This window comes from Mesocricetus auratus, unplaced genomic scaffold, assembly GCF_017639785.1.
Source record: "Mesocricetus auratus isolate SY011 unplaced genomic scaffold, BCM_Maur_2.0 Super-Scaffold_100033, whole genome shotgun sequence".
NCBI lineage: Eukaryota > Metazoa > Chordata > Mammalia > Rodentia > Cricetidae > Mesocricetus > Mesocricetus auratus.
Genome location: NW_024429213.1, coordinates 14,051,722 through 14,075,562, shown reverse-complemented (window position 1 = coordinate 14,075,562; position 23,841 = coordinate 14,051,722). Strand labels below are relative to the sequence as shown.

Below are 23,841 nucleotides of genomic sequence, written 5' to 3'. Positions count from 1 at the left end.
CTTCAGTCCTGCCTTCCTTTCTACTTCTCACAAATGATGCCTTCTTCTCTGGCTACAAGCTTTATTAAGCTTCCCTATCACAAAGAATAGAGTGTTGTCCCTTATCCTTGCCTACCATATTTCAAGGGTTTGTTCTTTTCTTTCCAATAACTATCAAAACTTGAAATCTGGCTCTCACCATATATCTGAAGAACACAAATATGGTCCTAATCACTGGATTTATGACCTTTCCTCCTCTACATTCCTTCCCTTGCTTTTGCTACAATAGTTGGCCTTATAGACTACCCAAACTATTACTAATGAGCTCCAAACTGTGTTCTCGCTCCTGGAAGAACCAGAAGGCACAGCTGAATACCCTTAACCACAGGGCTGGGAAACTAAAACATGAGGGCCAAATTTTACTCACATGTTAATTCTGTCAGTAAAGACGTCCCAATGACAGGCAGACTCGTATCTTTACCTATGGTAAACAGCTGCTTTTGTACCACAGCAGCAGAGCGGAGTGGATACTATGGAGATCATTTAACTCATAACTCTTAAAATATTTAGGATTATCTGACCCCTTTAATGAAAAAGAAAAGACTGCTAACCGTTTAGTATAGGCAATTCTTTTAAAAATGTATTTTATGTATTATTTGCGTATGCTTGCACATGTTAAGTGCATGTAGACTCACACATGGAGGTCAAAGAACAACTTTTGGAAGTTGGTTCTCTCCTTCCACTGTGGGTTGCGAGGATCAGACTAAGGTTGTCAGGCTTGCAGAGCAAGCACCCCCCACACACACACACAAAGCTATCTTGCCAGCTCATATCCCAGGCAATTCTTAGAAACTCAGGATAGGTGAGCCATTTCAAATTTGAGATAGCCATTTTCTGCTCCATTGCTCATGGCAAGAGCAGCATCAACAACTAGGCACCATGCCAAATGCTTTACCTCATGTAATTCTCAAAGAAAGTATTTAATACAGCTACCTTACTACCTCCGTTTTTACAGATCAATACGCCTCCACAAGTTAAGAAACTTGCCCATAGCCATAAACTTTTATGTCATAGTTATCAGGAACGGAGCAGGGACTTAAACATTGACTTCCTGAAACTAGAGTCTGTGCTAAAAAGTGAAAACTTATACCACCTTCCCCAGTTTTCCCACTTAACTTGTATTTAGCTCAAGAGTCCAGTTATTCCTAGGTACTGTCTTTAATGCTACATGGGTACATTTCTTGATCTCTCTGCCTGGTATCCCTGACTTTCTGCTTCCCACATAGGAGGGTTAAGTTTACATTGGAATTGGTGTAAGCTGTATTTTTACAGCAAGTATATATTCATACACTATAAAAGTTGAGCACCCCTAACCTGAAATGCTCTGTGGTCCTCAACTTTTTTTTTGGTTTTTACAAGACAGGGTTTCTCTGTATTGTTTTGGAGGCTATTGGTCCAGCCCGGCCTCGAACTCACAGAGATCCGCCTGCCTCTGCCTCCCGAGTGCTGGATTAAAGGCATGCGCCACCATCGCCCGGCTGGTCCTCAACTTTTTAAGCATTGACATGAAGCTGCATGTAGAAAATTCTACATCTGACCTCATGTGATAGGACTTTGGTCAAAATACATATTAAAAGGTTTGCAGTGACTAAAGCCTACTATCTGGATCTAGGAGGCAGAGATAGGAGTGAATTTGAGGCTAGCCTGGGTCTCATTAAGCCAAATGAGACACTCTTTCAAAGTAACAAACTTAAAATATATCAAACTATCTTCAAGCTATGCATAATATATATTTATACATATGGTGCTTACATATATTTATATGTATTTAATATATGTATTATATATGTATGTATGTATATAAAAACAAATTTTGTGTTTAGATTTGGGTCCTCCTCCCCAAATATTTCATTATGTAATATACTAGCACTTCAAATATTTCTGGCTTCAGTCATTATTTACATTTATTTATTCAGTGTGAGTGCACATGTGCTCCCCGTGTGTGTGTGTGTGTGTGTGTGTGTGTGTGTGTGTGTGTGGCCACGGTGTACATATGAAGGCCAGAGGACAATTTCTGTGATGGTCAGATGATAACTTGTAAGAATTGGTTTTCCCACTCTATCATGTGGTCCTGGGAATCAAACTGTGGCTGTCAAGATTAGGGCCACCTTTACCCACTGAGTCATTTCACCAGCATTTTGGATAAGGGATACTCAACCTATAGGATTTGGAGTGGCTACACAAAGTCGATGCAACTTCTAGGAAAAAGTGCTCTCATAATGTCCCTCAGAAAGCAAAAAAGAACGTGCTAAGTTCCTGAGAGTAGGAGCTACATGTTAATATACCTTCCTATACCACCACAGAGAGGAGCTAAAAATTAAAGAGACAGTAAACAGCAGGATATGGGAATTCTTGCCTGTATTATCAGCAGGAAGGAGAGTGGGGCAATGGATCACATTTCCTTCAGTCTGGATTATAGATTGAGGTCAAGATCAGTGTGGGCTAAATAATGAGACCCTGTTTTGAGAAGAAAAAGGGCTGGGGGAATGACTCAGTGGTTGAAAACTTGACAAGCAAGCATGTACATTAGTCTTGGGTTTTATTCCCAGAGATGCAAAAAAAGAACGACAAAAACTACTACAAAATATCTCAGGAAGTTATCACTGCATCTTCTAACCCCATGCAGAATGTGCCAAAAACAAAAGTGCTTTTCCATCAGGGCAGGGAGATACTGTGCTGGCTTCCACTTTAAAATGATCATGACTGATTTTGTTAATTAGCATGCTCTCTCTCTGTCTTTTGGTTAGTTTGGACAGAGGTTTGTCTATTTTGTTGATTTTCTCAAAGAACCAACTCTTTGTTTCATTGATTCTTCTCAATGTTTTCCTGGCTTCTACTTGATTGATTTCAGCCCTCAATTTGATTATTCACTGGCGTACCAAAAAAAAAAAAAAAAAAAAGATCATGACCTCTTACAGCATACAAACTGGGGAGAGCTCTTGGACCCCAGACTGACAGCTGGGATGTCAGCATGGGACTGATCCAGACCCCCCTGAATGTGAGAGTCAGTGAGGAGGCCTGGGCAACCTATGGGGCCCTGGGCAGTGGATCAGTGTCTATCCCTGGCATACAAACGGACTTTGTGTGTCCATAACACAAAGAGGGAGGCTCTCTCAGCTTGGACTCTTAGGGGAGAGCCTGGACCCTGCCCTGAGTGAAACGACAGACTCTAGATATCCACTATGTGGAAGGAAGTGGGGATAGGGTGGGAGGCTGGGGGGAATGGTGGGGGCGCGGGAGGAGGGGAGGGAGAGGGAACTAGGATTGACATGTAAAACAAGCTATTTAAAATTAAAGTATAAAAATAGCTGCATTTCTTCTTTGACTTAAGGAAGGGGATACAGATATTAGAACTCATTTACAAATGGGAAATTGCACTTCCAACAGGTTTACCAGGAATTCATTTCAGATGGGAGAACACAACACTTGGCTCAATTCAGAAGGGGAACATTACAGTTCTGGGAGATGAGTTTTAAAAACGACTGTAGTTTACCATACCTGATAACAGCCCAATGAGGAGCATCAACAACCAGCCAGAAAAGGCATCGCTCACACTGTGAATTAAGGCCCATGTCGACTCTTTGCTCTTGTTGGTAATCTGGGAAAAAAATAAGACAACATTAGATCTTATGTTCCCTTCATCTAAAAATCGTTCAGCAGAAAAATACAAATTATCTGGGAATAGATAACAATAGAGAATTATTTAACTGAACAAAGTTAGCAAGAATGCTGTGATTTACTGAACTCTACCAATTTATTTTAATGTCCACTTAGCCACTAATTTCTTAGTTCAATCAACCTCTTTTGTGCATTGCAGAGGTCTCTTTCTGCCCTGGATAACAGTTGTCTCAAGGAGAGTTGATTCACAGCCAATAGCTTGATTGTTTTGCAAAGAATAAGCAAATGATGGCTGATCTCAGTGACAATTGAGGTTGACTATCTGTGGCTGTGATTCAGTCAGGAAATTCCCAAACATTAATGGCACAAAGCTCTCAAGGTACAGTGATCGCAGGTACTAAGTGATACTGGGGATGTGTCTCCTTCAATTTCAGAAACCAACAATTGTATCTAAGGACATCAGGCTAAACACAAAGTTGACTGTTCAGTTCTTATCCTTGTCAACATAAATCCAGTGTTCATATTTATATTTTGTTTCAATTTAGCTTTAGTGTGTGTGTGTGTGTGTGTGTGTGTGTGTGTGTGTGAAGGTCAGAGGACAACTTGCTGCAGTCTGTTCTCTCCTTCTACCACGTGGATTCCGGAGGTCAGACACAGGCCATCAGACTTGGCAACAAGTACTTTTGTACACTTAAGCAACTTACTGGCCCAGGTCTGTGTTTTTTAAAACCATTATTCTGCCATTTGTTACTGGTACTTCCCCTTCTTTGTACCACTATTTATTATACTCAGAATTGACTTGTTTCACCTTCACCTATGGCAACATCACAAATAATAACGGTTTGTATCAGGCCTGTGCATATAACACATACAAGGAAGAAAACTGAAGGGAGACTTAGGCTAAATGTATGTACAAGTAAGTTCAAGGCCAACTTGGGTGACAGTGAAACCCTGTTTCCAAATAAAAAGTGAAGAGGGCTTAAGTCATACCTTGCTGACAGAATACTGTCTAGCAATTGCAAAGCCTTGGACTCAATCACCAGTACTGACTCCCCAAAAAGGGGGAATTTTTCAAAACCTGTACCTGTGACAACCTGACTCTGGGGTTCATGTGGTTGTGAGAATACTTAGCAGAATCTGGGAAAGGCTTAAAATAATAATAATAATAATAATAATAATAATAATAATAATTACTATTATTATTATTATTATAAATAGGGCTGGCATGTAGTTTAGGGGTAGAATACTACCAATACTACCAATGTGAGGCCCTGGTTTTGATCACAATCATTACACACACACACCTGAAAATAATCTCTTACAGAGATTTGTTTGTCTCTGACAGGAATTAATCATCAGCTCAGTAGAGAAAGGGGTTAATATATTTTAAATATGGAGTCAAGTAGAACTTTAAGAAAAAAAAACTACTAGTGTGCCCCAAAGAAAACACTTGCCTGCTAACGTGTTCCCTGTTGGTGAGTTAAGTTTTCCACTGCTATTCCCACATAAACTAGAAATAGTTCATTGCCTAAACGTGAATGATACAGGACAAGTTCAAAGCAAAGGCTCTGGGCATGGCAGGAAACCTCTGTAATTTCAGCACTTGAGATTGTGGGAGGAAGATGAGACTAGCCTGGGCTATACAGTGAGACTCTGTCTCATTTAAGAAAGAAGAACAATAGCAAAGGACTCTTGGCATGTGTGGTGGTAAATGTCTATAATCTAAGCACTCAGGAGGCTGAGGCAGGAGGATTAAGAGTTCTAGCCAGTTTAGATTATCTACCTAGTGAGTTCCAGTCTAGTCTGAATAAAGTCCCAATAAAATAACAAATAATAACAACACTAATAGAATCAAAGGACCTTGGCAGACAACTCTGTGAAAATTTCTCAGTACTTAGAAAAAAGAGGTGAGGAAATTCTTTTGTCAAGCTTATACAACTTACACTAGAGCCCTAAATACCTATCACACTAAATTAATGTCTTGGATATGAATTTGATGGGTCTTGTGGTTTTATTGGTGCTGAATGCATACATTTACTTTGGTTTTATGGTTTTACAAGAGCTATACTCTTACAGATCTAAACCCATATTCTTCAGTACACTCTAAGGTTAGGGTAATTTGGTTTTTTATTCCATTGAAAAAAGCCCATTTAATGACCTTGGTTTTAGAGACCCTGCTTTAAGAGAAAACAACATAAAAGGAAGATGAGATGGGAGAAGAAAGTCTTGCACATTCATTTTCGCCTATGCACAGGCATGTGCACCCATTTCAGAGCTGTGAGTGTCCCTTTTAACAGAATTCTACAGGAAAATACATCATTAAACACAAGTTTTAAAACCACGGATGAAAGTTATACATAAAATGTCTTTATATTACAAAATGAAACAGGGCACGGTGGCTCTCATCTGTTAATACAACACTGGGGCAGGGGGCAAAAGTGTATCCAGGGGTTTGAATTCAGTGTGAACCACATGACGAAGTTCCAGGCCAGCCTACAGTAAGACCTATCTCAAAAAAAAATTAGAAAGACCCTTTTGTTCTAGCACTTGGGAGGCTGAGGTGGGTGAATCTCTGAGTTCAAGGCTACCTTAGTCTACAGAGTGAGTTCCAGGACAGGATCCAAAGCTACACAGAGAAATCCTGTCTCAAAAAACAAAAACAAAAAAATCAGAAAGAATAACAAAGAAAGAAACCCTATGTTGCCAATAGAAGCCAGATTTCCACCAGCTCTGGGGCTGAAAAATGGAAAGTATACAATAAATTTAGCCCTTTACCTTTCCTCCCCCCACATTTCCTAACTCATGTGCCATCAATGCCTTACCTCTCGGTGTCTATCTCGGTCTCGAGACTTCTCTCTCACCCAATCAATTGTGTTGAAATCATCATAGGTCCCTACACCGGGGATTGGCTCCTCCAAGAAGTCCATGATCCTATTTGAAGAGCCTATTCCACCACCATTGTATGACTTGTTCCCTGTGTTGAATAGCAAACAGACATTAGTACACCAGTCAGAAATTGTAATGCCCCCATAAACTATCTGATGACTATACGTTAGGTGTGGTGATGAAGCAGTACAACCACCTCTAGGGACATTCATCACCTTCACAGTTTCTGTGGTCTAGACGCAAATGACGAGTAGTTAAAGGCACTATGAGTGAATAGGGACACAAGTGGAAAGGGACATAGGACAGTGGCAGCAGAAACAGAGAAATAATAAAAGTTGGCACATAATGGAAAAAGTATCTACAGAACAAAGGCCAAGGAAGCAGATTGGAGCAGTTTAGGTATTTCACTTCATGGAAGGGAGATGAAAGGCTCCAGGTCTTTGCAAATGGATCATGCCAAAAGCCATCTTAACTTTGTAAGGCAGTAATTCAATCTTATAAGGTAGCTTTTGCCATGCTGGCCTCTTCAAGAGTTAAGCTGGTTGGAATGTACAAATTTTCCTTCGGTAGATAGGATGCTTTGATCTCCAATATAATGGGCTGGTAGGACTTTTTCACAGTATGTCAGAAAGTCAAACATTTACAAGTAGAGATTTAGTCAACAATGGTTAACATCACAATGAATTGTTTTTCCTTAACCCTTCAACTAAGCGATTTGTAAGTGCGCTCACTAATCATGGTTCTTATTTGCTTGGTGTTTAGTTTTTCCATTACAGTTACTTATGTGTGCATATGCTTTATCTTCCTTTTCTAGACTAGGCAATCTTCAATAGCTATCTATATTGAATTCATCATAGCCCTTCTCCACCATGTCTTTGTTCCCCTTTAAGTCTCAGTACATTACCCAGGCAGGCCTAGAACTTGTGATCATCCCATCTTAGCCTCCTGAGAAACTGGTATAAGAATGTGTCACCATTTCTTGCTCTCCGCACTGTCTTAGCACATATGTGATAGTCAGTAAACATCAGATGAACCAAAATGCATTCAACAAATGGCAAGGATGAGGGAATATTTAAAGTAAGCAGTTGTACTGACACATGGTAAAGTATTGCTTATAAACTTGCTCAAAATATTTTGGCAACATCATCTGATGGAACAATATTTTGCTAGTAAACTAAAAATGTAAAAACAGCATTGAGAAATCTATATAAATGCACACAGAGAGAATGCAGAGTTATTCCATCATTTAACTCACACAGTCAAATCTCACATTGGCAGCACAAATCTTGGCAGGGACAATTTGGTAATGAACCTCTTCAGCAAATGGCCACGTTGGCCTCAGCTGACTCTTTCTCCATCATCCCCTTGCCTAACTCAGTTAGACAACTTCAGCATTCTCATGGCATAAGTTTGAATGAACAAGATAAATTGTACCTGGTTTACCAACTGTACAAGTCCGTTGAAGGCCTAATTCAGCACACTTTTTACAAGCAATTCACAGATTTGAAAGGAAAAGCTCAGCAGAGTCCTAATCATCTTCGGGTGGGTGAGTCACTCAAGTGGTGAGGAGGAGGTGAACAAGTTAATCTTAAAACCTCAAAGCAAAGTCCTTTTCCTATCTTCACTTGTACCTGCCTATAAAATGGATGTCTGCTGAATCACCACCCCTGCATTTCCTAGCATGTCAGTGATAAAGATGAAAGCTGCTATGTTTGAGAGCTTGGCGGGGGAAAAGCCAGCTAGAAAACAAGTACAGAAAGAATAAAGTATGTGGGAAGGCGGGAGCTGAATCAAGCTGTTTCCATTCTCAAGTGAAATGCTGACACAAACGCAGGACACCAAACAACCAGAAACTGGCTCCTCTAAGCAGGTTAATGCCTCCATTGAATTCGTTCTAGTTTCAGAGTTCTCCTTTCAGGAAGAAAAAAAATAGAAAGGATTTTGTGAAAGATTCTGAGAAGCATCAGATAGCTCTCTAATGTTACGTTATATATCAAATGAGCTCCTCCACCCCCAGCTTTAAGGCAAAACGAAGATCTGCAACAGCGTCCTGGCAGGAAAGAGAGAATCCTATTACATCACTAGGTAACATGAGCACAACCGCATCCTCCTTTGTCGTCTGTCTCCTGCTAGAGACGCAATTATCAGGCCCCTAGCACAGTGCAGGCAGTGATTAGAATCCTACTACAGACTGCTTGCAATTCTCCAGATCCCCTGCTCCCGGAGCATGCTTCAGTCCTGGGCTGGGCTCAGTCTGCTTACCTTGGATCACAGTTTTCTTTTTTTCTGTCTCAAGGAAGAAATAACCTTGGCAGCCCGCATTTGCTCATTTAGGTTGAGGGTTTTTACAGAAGGAGGCCCGCTCTGGGGTGCTTTACAAGGGCACTTGCTGCTTTCTCTGCTTTTTCACAGCAACAAACGCCACCTAAAGAGCCACCACTGCTCCTGGTTGGTCAGAGTGTGATGTCACCGCTAAGATCACATGACCAGACCCTTGGACCGGCCTTAGAGAAAGGAAGATTTTCTAACCTAGCACAAAAGCCTTAAAGATGTAGTCTCATGTAAACAAATGCCATCAAACTGGTAGGTGGGCGGCTGTGTTGGCTCAGAAAATTAGAGTCCAGACAAGTGTTACACTTCATACCTCATTTAGCAGAAAAAAAAGACATCAAAGTAGAAATGTCTAAAAACTTTAGAATTACTAGGATCCTAATTTAAAAGGGGACAAAGGCAAATACAGAAAAGTCTTTTTAAATGTGCCACTAACATGTGCTTGGGGGTATATGCTTGTAATTCTAGGACTTATTCGGGGACTAGCAACTTTGCAATCAGCCTGGGTGACATAGCAAGTCCCTGTCTCAAAAAAAATCAAAATAAATAAAATGAAAGGAATTAAAATTCACAGCAACAGAATGCATAAAACCTCACAAACACAATCCTGAAAGATTCCAGACATGAAAGAGCACCTAACAACATGACTCTATTCCTGAGCCCAATCACAGGCAAGCCTAAATTTTAGGATATGAATGATTGCATTACAAGCAGAAGGAAGAAAATGACAAAAATAAAGACAGGATCTACTAGAGAAAGCTGCAGTCTGCGAAGAACATGGGCAAAAGTGAGGCTTCTGACATGCTGGTCACTTTTCTTGATCTGGTGGTAAGTGATCATCTTTCAATTATTCTTTAAAGCATACACATATGTATTGTGTGTTCATTTTATGTGCATATTAGAATTAAAGAACAACACGATGAGGACAGGTACACTGGCACACACCTGAACTCCCAATTACTTTGTGAGTCTGATGTAGAATAATCACTTGAACCTAGGATTCTGGTTAGGCTAGGACAACATAGTAAGACCCTGTTTCAAAAATAGCATTGTTTTGGAATATAGGGAAATGTTTCTGTAGGTAAGAGTGTATGCTTCACAAGCATGAGAACCTGATTTTAAATCCCCAGCACTTATGTAAAAAGCTGAATTTGGCTGTGCATGCTTGTAGATTCAGCATGGGGGTGGGGAGTAGGGGGTAAGACAAGTGAACCCCAGAAGCTACTGTCCAGCCAGCCTACCTGAAACCAACTTCATATTAAGTAAAACCCAGTTTCAATGGGAAAAGAGCAACAGGAGGGTATTTGATAGCCTCCTCTCTCTCTCTCTCTCTCTCTCTCTCTCTCTCTCTCTCTCTCTCTCTCTCTCTCTCTCTCTCTCTCTCGTGTGTGTGTGTGTGTGTGTGTGTCTGTGTACACACACATGCATAGGTAATCAGCCCCTCCATGAGTGTGAACAAATACATAAACACACACACACAAATACACAGAGTTGTTTGGACACTGAAAGTGTACTTCTGAGGTAGAACACATATTTGGCATGCCCCAGGCCCTGGGTTTAGTCCTCAGTATCACACTTTTAAAAAAGAAAAATGCAAAAAAACTAAATTACATATCAAATTATAACGAAAGCTATTTTTTTAAACATAGGCTTTCATGTGGCCCAGGCTGGACCTCAAATTTACTATGTAGCTAAGAATGACCTTGAACTTTTAATCTTCTTGATTCTACTTCCTGAGTACTGAAATTACAGCATGCTGGGATTACAGATATATGCTACTACACCCAATTTTATGTTGCATTTAGGATTAAATCCAGGGCTTCATGCTTGTTAGGCAAGTACTCTACAGACAGTATGACACCTCCAGCCCCAAAGTCAGTTCTTTAATAGGACATAACCACTTTGAAACCCTAGAGTACAACCAAGAGGATATAGAGGGGTATAAATATATATTAGTTGGTAGACCACTTGCCTGGCAGGCCTTGGATTCAATTCTTAGTACTGAAGAATGCAGGATCAGAGACACATAGCTGCAAGTCTGATACTCAGGAAGCTGAGGAAGGAGGATTGCTGCAAATTTGAGGACAGCCTGAGATATATGGTGAGGTCTTGTCTTAATAAAGAAGAGGAAGGGAGGGAAGGAAGGAGGGAGGGAGGGAGGAAGAAAAGAAAGAAAGTAAGAAAGGGAGGGAGGCAGAGGGAGGGAGGGAGGAGGGAGGGAAGAAGGAAGTTGGGAAGTAGGGCAGGTAGAAAGATAGGTAGGTAGGTAATGAGGGGCAGGGGATCTCTTAGTAGTGTTCTCAAAAAAACAACAACATGGTCCGTAATGTTCATTAATCCAACCTGGTTGAGTAGCTACTGCAGCCCTGACAATAAACTCACTACTACAGTTCCATTACTTTAAAGGCTTTCCCTTCTCTGGTCCTATTCTGAAGGCTATTTTTAAGCAGGTCTTAATTAATTGTGCAGTAAGGCCAGCCCAGTAAAGAAGAATAAAACTGTCATCTCCCAACTGCCTAAGTGAATCAGCAGGACAGCCACCGTTTAACATTAACCCAGTTACAGTGCGCTCCAATAATCAGACCCTGCATGTAGGGCTTGGAAATGTTATTAATCTCATCAGTTCCTAAAGCCCAATACATCCTGAAATGTAGTTGCAACAAAACTTTATGCAGTGTAAGGCACTGAATGGCGTTTATATACTCTTTGAGTTCATCATAATTATATCTTGATGAACTAGTATAGCATTAATGAACAGAATTCAAATGCAGTGGAAATTACTATTAAGTGGCAATGAGTTAAAACACTGCAAAAGGCAACAATCATTTGTAAGCCTACCATGATCCTCTTACCCAACTAAATGTTTAGTTTATCAGATTAAAAGCAAACTATATGCCCAGCCTCAAAGGCCTCCTGCAAGTTAATCTTTATTAATCATAATTTTAGCTATAGTATCTGAATAGCACTAACAATCACCTACATTATCAAACGGCTCTTACATTTTTATAGACTTTCACATACATTTCAGCAGACATAAGAGTTAGCAAAGGTAGCAGATTTTGGATACAAGTAGTTTATAGTTCTATATATTTTTCATAGTTGGACCCCTGTGTTCACAAAGTTCCCAGGTTTTACAAAGGGATAAGGAGCATTTCTCCAGTGGGAACTTTTTCTATTCCAAGTACAGCTCTTTCTTTTGAATACTAGAGGGTTAGTAGGCATGGTGTAGCTTTCATGCTAAAATGAAAATTAATTATGATTTAGATTAAGAAATGAGTCACCAGGTTCAGTTTGACATGCTGAGTGTTTAAAAATTCTTTTCTTGCCTCTACTCCCTTCTCTGCCAGATTTGTAATCTCTAACATAGGTTCATTATACAGACGACTCAATGTAGATCAATTGAAAGTATGGTAATAACACATAATGCTTACCAACTCTGATGTATCAGATGATAAAAACGCAATAAAGTAAATATTTAGAGCCAAGCAGAGTTATCTTTCTGGAACACAGATCTACACAGATCATTTGCTAGCTTCAGAGTTGTGACTCCTGATGTTTTGAAAACTTTCAGCAGTGATGACCTTTCAAGGAGCATTTAGGGCAAGCTGTGGACAAGTAATTTAAAAATGTTCGCTACAAGCTATAGAATAGGAAATATAACATATTTAAGATAATGGTGGTGACGGTGACAATGACACTGCTATTCCCGAGGCTCCTTCAAGGACCTGGATTAAGTAGCTTGCACTCTTTCACCAAGTATCTGGAACTGACAATTAACCACGGTGTTGGCTGACTTCTCAACCTAGTGCTTTTTAATCTAAGGCACAGAGTAAACTCATAATACTTGGTGGTCAAAAGGGGCAGCAGGGGCAACTAGCAAGGCATAATTAAAGCAACAGAATGCAAACACCTTTTATAAAACAGTATGTTATGAGTCAATCTAGTCCATACATACACTGACAAGAAAGTGGAGTAAAATTAATACAGCGTACATTCTAAATTAGGGTAGTTAGGTGGGCCTAGGTTTTTGCCTCAAATAAGTGAAAAACAGTAAATTTTACCTCAAGATTTGATGGCATAGTGAATGTTACATACAGAAATTTGATGTTCTAACAGGAAAATGATTGAAGTTGAAGTCCAGCTAAATGATGAAAGAAAAATCCCTCAAAGACTGATTTGCACTACTTGAGTTTGGAGAAAACATACAGTAAAGCAGTCAGAAAACAGGAAGTCAAGATTGAAAGAGCCTCTCTGCTAGCTATATTTAGGTCTGAAGACTCGGCAATGAGTCTTTAGAAACACATCGCCTGAATAAGGAGGCTTACAAACGAAATTATGAACTTGGTTTTTGCAATAGAAGGCCTTTCCTAGGCTTCTCCCCTGCAATAACAACAAGAACTGCCTTATGTTTAAAACTAGAAAACCCCTTAAAATGCAAGGATATAAACTCTAATTTGGGAATGATGTTTATTCCAATCCCCAACCAACAAACCATTACAAATTTACCTAGGGGGCTGAATAGTAACTGATTAAGTGAACTAGTTAAACACTAACAAAAACACAAGAAGAAAGAAGAGAGAACAAAACCTCATGTGTAGACCTTGAAGGGTTGTTTTAGGAACATCACAAGCTGTTCCAATACCAAATAAGCACTCAAAGAAAGGTATACTAGGTTATTGGTATGTATCAAAAAACTTGCAAACAGTCCTTTAAAAAAGGAGTTTCATGGGTTTATTGGGATATGTTATCATTTTACAAAGGTACAATAACTCCATCTGCAAATACAAATTCAACATGATGCCTAACACAAGCTACGCATCCTGTGACCATTTAAAGGACTTCCATTCAACAGTGAATGACCTATTATGGACCACTTCTACTTCCTTTTTCCATTCTTCCACTGGTTCTTCCACGCAAGACTCTCAATAGCATATACTCTTTCACACTCCACTTCAGCTACGTGCCTATGAACACACTGCAGGCAGAGCCCTAATAATTAGTCAACATTTGTGGAACCTTTTCATCTACAAGCTTTGCTTTCTATCTTGTTTTCCCATTTACCCAAATGTAGGGAGCAAAAAGCATATGTCAACCAATTGGGCCTCACATCTAAACCCTGAAGAGAATACGTAATATTCTGAAATAGTTGATGAACCCTGAAATATTTATTCAGGGTAATTATTCTGTTGCTGTGCAGAAAAGACAACGAAGACCAATAAAAAGAGTACTGGGGAACTAGCTAACGGAACTGTTAGCATATTTCACATGTATACTACTAAAAGGATCTTTGAGAAGTATGAGAAGAAAACGAGAATGTAAAGCCTAACAGAGACAGGGGAAGTCTGGAGACAAGCGTGAGTATCAATTCTGGTACTACTACCCTATTTCTTTGTTTCCTCTAGATACATCCCTATTTGCCAACGTTGTAGACATCTGTCAGGGGTCGCATTTTCTGTATCTCGTGCTCCTGATATCTGCTCCAATCTGGAAGTTCCTGGCCCAACATGGTTACACTAGCAGTAGAGCCAGGGTGCTAATTGCCAAAGTCAGGACAAACAACATGAGGATTGCTATCACCAGGTTTCTACTAATTGGAATGCCACGCACACTAATGCAGAAGTGGAATAAAGACATCATGAGTGTGAGGCATGTCGTCTACCAGTGGGCCCCGCTTTTACTTATTTTGAGGCCGTGTCTCACTAAACTGTCTAGGGTGGCTCTGAGCTCCTTTGTTAGCACCACAGTTCTTGCCTCAGCTCCCTCAGCTGTTTGAGATCACAGGCCTGCCTCACTAGGCCTATGACACATGGTACCCTGTTCTTTATTTCTTCATTCCCAAAGTCCCACATGTACGGGCCTGACATAAGGGTGGGTAATATAATGGAAAGGGAGAAACTGCCTTGAAATATATACTACAAACCACATGTTACTCCTCTGGGTAGCATGGCTCTGCCTAATAACTTAATTAAGTCTATACTAGGTTTTCCCTATCAGTATTTAAAAAAACCAAAAAGATAGGAATAAGAGATTGCCATTGAATTCGATGATGTGAAGAAAAACCTCGAGAGAGAACGCCAGTCAGGAGACCCTTCCTAAAGCCACAGGAAAAATGAGATATCATGTATGGAAAAGGGAGTATTAAACACTACAGCTGGGGATATTGGTCAGTGCTAGAGTATACACAAGGCTCTGGATCCAATCCTAAGTACCATAAAAGCAAACAAAAAAGGCTGGTCATGGTGGCATTCTCCTGTCATTCTGGCATTTAGGAGAAAATAGCAGAAAGATAAGGAGTTCAAGGCCGGACTCAGCTACATAGCAAGTTTCATGGCAGCCTGGACTACATGAGATGCTATCTAAAAAAAAAAAAAAACAAAGCATAAGCAAACAAAAGAAAACAGTCACATATGTGATTCATCTGAAAACCAAAAATTCTTACAGCCAGTTCTACTTGTGTGTAGCAGTATATGTGCCACTGCAATGCTGTCTCGAGTAGCGCAAACCTGGGAACAATCAAAGTGTGCAGTCCTATAGGACTGATGTGCTTTGAGACACAAAACTTCCCTAGACATAGTATGTGAATGAAACTTACCTGAAAAGCCTAAGGAGGTTTAAGTATGATAACTCTGGCCCTCAGTCCTAGCACTTGGAAGGCTGACTCAGGAAGATTATCATGAGTTTAAGGCTATCCTATACTACATAAAAGTACCTTGTCTCAAAAAAAAGTCAGAGTATGTTTCTTTTTAAAACATATGTATGGCCTACGGATGTAGATGAGTGCCTGGTGTGTTCAAGGCCTCAATTTGGTTCCAATTACCACAGGGGGAAAAACAGAAAGAAATAGAGAGCCCGGCACGATGGTGCATGCCTGTAATCCCAGCTCTTGGGAGGTGGAGGCAGGAGGATTGCCACAAGTTTAAGTGTAAGATCCTGTCTTAAAAATTGAAGAGACAGACAATCAATCAGTCTAGGGGAATGACTAGCCACATTTAATCCCTGTTAGCAGCTATATCTGGAGTAGGAAGAAGATGGAGACTTTGGCATGGTACTGAAATAGATTTTATTTTCATTGATTGTATAAATGGATTTATGTATCTTAAGGGCTAGAAGTGAAACCCCCATAGCCTTGCACACACTAGGCAAGTGTTCTACCTACAACTGAACTACTTCTCCAGAGCCTGCAGGAATGATTTTTTTTAAATAGTAGCCAGGTGGTGGTGGTGGCACATACCTTTAATACTAATACCCAGGAGGCAGAGAGAGACAGGCAGATAGATCTCTGAGTTTAAGGCTAGTCCAGTCTACTGACTGAGTTCCAGGACAGCCAGGACTAAGAGAATCCCTGTCTCAAAAGAAATGACAAAATAAAAGGAAAATAGTAACACAGAAGAATAGAGACAGGGCATGCAAAGAGCAGACTCTTGTTCCAGGAGGCAGACCACTGGAGTGTTTAGAGACAGACCAGGAAATAGTTTCTTTGAGCACTAGAAGGATGGCCTGGACATAAAGGTGGCTTAGTCAATGAGAAGGTCCTTGTAATGGAAGGATACATTGACCAGTACTAAGAAGGTATAAATTATAATTGTAGCTCCACACTGCATTAGCTGTATAACCTTGGCAACTGCTTAAATCTGCCATCTCTGAAACAAATCAGGTATGCGATCTCTGCTCCTTAAGAATTTTCGACATGTTTTAATCACATTTACAACTTTTACATGATGTACCCAGCCAACTTTGTGTCCTTCTTTTATTATTTTAAGATGATAATTACATCATTTCTCCCTTCCCTTTCTTCCCTCCACATCCCACCCCACATACCTTACCTTGTGCTGCTCGAATTTTCTTGGATGTGTGGTCTTCCAGTGGAGTGTGGTCAACTTAAGAGGAGCTATACTCTTAGAGGAAACTGTCTCTCCCTCTTTTATCAGTTGGACAGTTGATACCATCCCCATGGCTAGGGGTGGGATTTCACAGCAAGCTCCCAGCTCTGTGCTGGAATTTGGTCTGACCAGTCTTGTGCATGCTGTCACAACCACTGTGAGTTTACGTATACAGCCTCCCTGCTATGTCCAAGAAACACTGTTTCACTGTACTCATTCACTGCCTCTGCCTCTTACAGTTTCATTGCAGGTGCCTTAGAGCTTCACGTTGTTATTTTAGACATGTTTTTAGTTTGGCCATTCATACCATACTGAGAAATATTTTGAGAGAACCTTATCTTTGAGGAATTCAAAATCGTTATCTGTAGGTATGCTTCTGGCAAATTCATGAATTGACACTATCAATCCTTGGAAAAGACAAGTTCATTGATGAAGATTAGAACAACCTAGTCGCTCATTGGGAACTAGCATTTCTAGCATATAGTTAACTAGAGCTACATGGTAACATGACTATAGCATACATTTTGAGGACCTCCTGACCAACAATGATCTCTGCCTCCAGAAACATACAGTCCATGTCCCTGAAGCATTACAATACCCCTTTCATTTACCATTTAACATAAATTGAACAAGGTAAGGTAGAAAATAATCCCATAAATTTCAGTACTATCAAAGGATTGCTGCAGTAGATTCACTGTTCATAAACAAATAAATGGGAGACTGGGGGTTAATACAAATGGTAGAGGGTCTGCCTAGCATGCAAAAGGCCCCAACTTCAGTCCCTTGAAAAAAAATCAGCTAGGTGTAATGTCTTGTGCCTATATTTCAAGTACCCCAGACAGTAAAGCATGAGGACTGCCATAAGCTATACATAGTGAATTTGTGGCTAACGAGTTACACAGCATGAGACCTAGTCTTAATCCTCCCCAATTTAGTAAAAATAACAATAAATATGGAACTTTCAAATTCAGTTTTTCCAAGTAGTTTAGAAATTCTTATTCTTACCCTCAGAATAAGAAAAGGCTAGACAAAAAAGATTTTTTTTCCTGGATCCATCAGAGAACCGAGGCTACAGAAGAAATTGCTACCCCCAAGTCTAAAGAGCTAGCTTATCCAAACATTCCCAGCTGAGATCTGCTTACCTGGAAAAAACCGGGTTAAAGCCATAAGAGCAACAACAGGTAGGAAAACTCAAATGGCAAGTTGCATGAACTGCTGGAGCTGTGTGGATTAGCATAAATCTGAGAAACCCGAGGGCTCCGGAGTCCCACACCAAAGCTCTACTTCCAGAAACCTTACTAAGTTCTCATCCTGGAGATCCTAGAAAAATCTCCTGCCCTTGACTAGGGGAGAGGATGAGTAACCCTTGTGAAATATACCCAGAGATTTCTTCACAACAAACACACACACTCCGAGGGAAAATACTTTTGCCTGAGCCTTATTCCTGGCTGGGGAAAGGGCATTCCTCCCATTCCAGCCCCCATCAAGCTTTCCAATTTCACCTGAGGGGGAATACATACTCAGCAAGGCCAGGGCTTCAAGGAAGTAGATTGTGAACACTAAAGGGCAGAGAGAAGGCAGGCAGAGTAACTCGGAGGACTTGTGAAGGTCACGCCACAAGACACAGTCCCAGTAAAACAGTAAGAATTAGCCTCATTGTGATGTTGCCTTGTTCCTCAGACTTTAGAGCCACACAAAAGAGCTCTCTCTGGTGCCTTAAAGGTAAGTTATAGGTGGAAGAGTTGCAAGACGCTATCATTTCTAAAGGAGCTAGATGGAGACAAACTCAGAATCAAGAGGGGAAACAAACACAAAGTCACTATAGGAATTTGCCCCCTGTGATAACTAGTTATCCCAAATAGCAGATACGACTTAATGCCCACCTACACTGCCATAAATCCTAACACAATTAAATTAAACTGTAATACAGCAACAGAAAAAGCACTAAACTCCCCACCACACCACACACCCCGAATTCCTAGAAATCACACTTTCTTCTAACCCATGGGTTAAAAACTCTCCAAAGAAATCTTTTTTTTCAAGCTAGGCATGTGGTAATACCTGTAATGCTAACACTTGGGAGGCAGAAGGACAAGGAATCCAATGCAAGCCATAGCTACATAGCAAATTTACAGCCATCCTAGATGCCTGGACTCCAGCATAAAACACAACAACAGCCAGGACAATGTCTCCACTAGAGCCCAGCAACCCTACCATAGCAGGTTCTGAGTATCCCAACATAGCTGTAGCACAAGAAAAAGACCATAATCAGCTTTTGTGAATATGATAAAGGACTTTACTATGGAAATGAATAAATCCATTAAAGAAATCCATAAAAACACAAACAGTAGTCAGGATGTGGTGGTACACACCTGTAATCCCAGCACTCAGGAAGCAGAGACAGGCAGATCTCTGTGAGTTCAAGGCCAGCCTGGTCTACACAGTTTCAGGACAGGCTCCAAAGCTACAGAGAAACCCTGTCTCAAAACAGCAACAAACAAACAAAAAACCCAATAAACTCACACATATACAAATATGTGGAAGGAAATGAATAAAACCATTTAAGACATGAAAGGACAAATAGAACCAACGAAAACACAAACTGAGAGAATTCTGGAAATAAAACCTTAGGAACTACTACAGAAACCATAGAGATAAACTTCTAGAGACATAGAAGAAATAATCTGAGGCATTGTAGACACAACACAAGAAATGGGTACCTTGGTCAAATAAAATGTTAAATTTTAAAACCAATCAAAACCTCTGGGACTATGAAAAGACCAAATCTAAGAATAATAAGCATAGAGGAAGTAGAAACATAGCTCAAAAGGACCAGAAAACATTTTCATCAAAATCACAGAAGAAAATTTCCCTAACATAAAGAAGGAAATGCCTATCAAAGTACAAGAAGCATAGAGACCAAATAGATTGGTCCAGAAAAGTCCCCTTGACACATAATAATCAAAGCATTAGAAATACAGAACTAAGAAAGAATATGAAAAGCTGCAAAGGAAAAAGACCAAGCAACACATAAAGGTAGACCTATTAGAATGATGCCTGACTTCTTAATTGAGACTCTAATCAAAAGGTCCTGGACAGATGTGCCACAGACTCTAAGAGACCAGAAATGCCAGCTCAGACTACCCAGCAAAAATTTCAATCACCATAGACAGAGAACATAAGATATTCCAAAATAAAATGAAATTTAGGCAGCACCTACCTATAAATCCAGCACTACAGAAGGTGTTATGAGGTAAACTCCAATCTAAAGAGGTTAATTACATCCAAGAAAACAAAGGGAATAAATAATCCCAGACCAGCAAAGTTACAAGGAAAATACACACACACACACACACACACACACACACACACACACACACACACCACCACCACCACCACCACCACCACCACCATCACCTCCACCACCACCAACAAATAGGAATCAATAGTCATTGGTTATTGATATTTCTCAACATCAATACTCCTACTTCACCAATAAAAAGACAAAGACCAGAAACACACCATAACATTAAGTATAGACATCACCTCAAGGTTAAAAAAAGGAATAGGATATTCCAAGCAAAAGTAGCTAAGAATTTGGTGAAGCCATTTTAATTTATGACAAAATAAACTTCAAAGGAAAACTAATTAGAAGACATAGCTAAGGACACTACATACCAATCAAAGGAAAAATCCAAGAGGACATTGCAATTCTTAACATCTGTACCACAAATAAAAGAGTACCCAAGTTTGTAAAAGAAACACTTCTACAGCTTAAATCACATACTGACCCTCACACACTGATAGTGGAAGACTTCAATACTCCACTCTCACTAATAGACAGGTCAGTAAACAGCAGTAACTCATGTTACAAACCAAATGGAACTAACAGATATTTACAGAATATTTCACCCAAACACAAAAGAATACACCTTCTCTGAACTTCATGGAAATTTCTCCAGAATTGACCACGTACTTAGACACAAAGCAAGTCTCAAGAGATACAAGAAAATTGAAATAACTCCCTTCATTCTACCTGACCACCACAGATTAAAATTGTATATCAACCACAAGAGAAACAACAGAGAGCTTACAAAACCATGGAAACTGAACAACTCTCTACTGGATGAAAAAATGGGTCAAGATATAAAGAGAAAAATTTAAGACTTTCTAGAATTGAATGAAAATGAATACACAGCATACCCAAACTTAAGAGACACAATCGAAGTGGTTTCATGAGGCAAATTCATAGCACTAGTGCCTATAAAGCAAAACAAAACAAAACCCTGGAGAGATCCTATACTAGCAATTTAACAACACACCTGAAAGTTCTGTAACAAAAAGACAAAAAATCACACCCAAAATGAGTGAACAGCAAGAAATAAAACTTGGGACTGAAATTAATAAAAAACAAACAACAAACACAATAAAAGAATCAATGAAACAAATTTGACTCTGAAAAAATCACTAAGATTGACAAACTCTTATCCAAATGAACTAAAAGGCAGAGATCCAGATTAACAAAATTAGACTATATTACTAAAAACAATCAACAGATTCAATGTAGTCCCTGTCAAAATTCCAACACAATTCTTCAAAAATCTTGAAAGTACAATTCTCAACTTTATATGGAAACACATACACTCAGAAAACCAGGACAGCTAGGTGTCACCATCCCCAATTACAAGTTGTACTACAAAACTATATTAATAAAAACAGCATGGAATTGGTATTAAAACAGACACATTCATCAATGGAATCAAATTGAAGACTGAGACATATCCTTACACCTACAGACACTTGTTTTTTATAAAGAAGTCAGAAATACACACTGGAAAAAGACAGCATCTTCAACAAACGGTGCTCGTCAAAGTAAGATGGCTACGTGTAGTAGAATGCAAACTGGCCTCATTCTGTACAAAATTCAACTTCAAGTGGATCAAAGACCTCAACATAATCTAACATGAATAAATAAAAACCCAGAGACTGATATTAGGGTTCAAGCTGAATATCAGAAAAACAAAACAGCTGGTCACTAGCTCGTACCTCTAGCTCAGGCTGAAAGGGCTGATCCATGCACGAGCTCTTTACCAAGTCTCAAATTGCTGCCTCTTCTCAGTGTGGCTGGAGAACAAATGACTCCACTCCACTGAAGATCTTGTTTCTATCTTTTATACCCCTCTAGTTCTGGGACTAAAGTCATGTGATCTGATACTACATTCCTGGGTGGCCTTGAACTCAAAGAGATACATCTACCTCTTAACCCTGAGTCCTACGATTAAAGGTGTGTACTACCACACCCTCGCTTCTGGCTGCTGGGATGAAAGGTGTGTATCACCACTGCTTGACCTCTATAGTTTTTGGCTGACTTTACTTTTTGAATCCTCAGGCAAACTTTATTAAATCATAAACATATCACTATAACATAAAACCAGATACACTAAATCTAATAGAAGAGAAAGTGGCAAATGGCCTTGAAATCACTGGTACAGGAGACAACTTCCTGAACAGAACACTGATAGCACAGGTGCTAAGGTCAATAATTAATGAATTGACCTCATGAAATTGAAAAGCTTATGTAGGGCAAAATACACTGTCAATGGGACAAAATGGCAGCCTAGAGAAAGGAAAAAAAATTACCAACTTTACATCTGATAGAGGACTAATATCCAAATATATAAAGAACTCAGATGTAAAGAAACTAGATATCAAAAAATAAAATAACCCAATTTAAAAATGGAGTATAGATATAAACAGAGAATTCACAACAGAAGAATCTCAAATGGCCAAGAAACACATAAAGAAATGTTCAACATCCTTAGCCATCAGGGAAATACAAATCAAAACTACTTTGAGATTCCATCTTATACCTGTCAGAATGGCTAAGATCAAAACCACAAGTGATAGGTCATGCTGGCGAGGATGTAGAGCCAAAGGAACACACAATGGAATATTACTCAGCCATTAAAAAATATCATGAAATTTACAGACAAATGTATGAGAGTAGAAAAAAATCATTCTGGCTGAGGTATCTCAGGCCCAGAAAGACAAATATGATGTGTATTCAGTTATATTTGGATATTAGCTGTTAAGTCAATTATATCCAGTCTACAATCCATAAAACCACAGGGATTAGGATTAGAGTATGGGACTAGCAGTGACAAATAAGATATTAGGAAAGGGAAATAGAATAAATACTTATGGGTTGATGGGAGACTACAATGGGAAGATAAAGTGGGGAAGGAGGACAGGGAGGCTAGAGAAGGAATATGGGGAGAAATAGCTAAAATTAAGGGGCATTTGAGGGGTAGTTCTGAAACCTAATACAGTAGAAGCTTCCTAAAATATATACATATATGAAGTCAAATTAAAGGAAATCACCAAACAATGGGGGAGACAAAGATCCAACTAGCCAGCTCTTGTCAACAAGTACCAAGATTGTGTTACATCTAATTGAGTTGTTGGCCAAAAAGGACCCATGGGAATCCTCAAATAACCCAGTCTGCTGCCAAGACATTAGGTTGCTCTCCAGACAATGACAGCAAGGCCCCATTGCTGAAGACAACACCTATACAACTCATTGAACATAGAGAAGTCGAGATGGTTCCCACATAGAGCCTTCACCCCAATGTTCCAGTATCTTTAGTACATTCTGCACCTATCAAAAGACAAACAACAACCCAACCACAAAACCTTTGATCTACAATGGGGTCCTGTCTGCAAGATATGCTTGGGCAGTGGTGGCACAAAGCTTGTGGGAGTAACCAACCAAAATCTGATTTGGCTTAAGGCCCATTCCACAAGATGCAAGTCATACCAAGGCTGATTAGGTGACCAAGAACCTGAGACTAGATAGACAGGGACCTGGGGAAAAACTAAATACATGACCAAATAATATGTGATCAAATAAATAAGTGCATACATGAGTAGATAAATAAATAATGTAGTATTAATTTTAACACTTCTAATGACTTTCTGCTACACTCATAGATCAGTGTCTTGCTCAGCCATCATCAGAGAATCTTCCTCCTGTAGTAGATGGGAACAGAGTCCCAGAGCCAGACATTATGCAGAGAGTGGGAGCCCT

General features: G+C 39.7%; 1 protein-coding gene across 7 annotated transcripts in view; it reads right to left on the bottom strand.

Annotated features, from left to right (window-relative positions):
- The window catches only part of Clcn5 (chloride voltage-gated channel 5), a 168,038-nt gene that overhangs the window by 27,821 nt on the left and 116,376 nt on the right, over positions 1-23,841 (bottom strand). For 6 of the 7 annotated variants that reach the window (XM_040733671.1, XM_013124499.3, XM_040733672.1 and 3 more), the window contains 2 exons: positions 6,480-6,631; positions 3,538-3,637 (listed from right to left, as the gene is read on the bottom strand). In XM_040733671.1, coding sequence (XP_040589605.1) covers positions 3,538-3,637; positions 6,480-6,631 — 252 coding nt within the window. Of the gene's footprint in view, positions 1-3,537; positions 3,638-6,479; positions 6,632-8,805; positions 9,664-23,841 lie in introns of those variants that run through there. The other variant, XM_005085085.4, reaches the window with a different exon arrangement.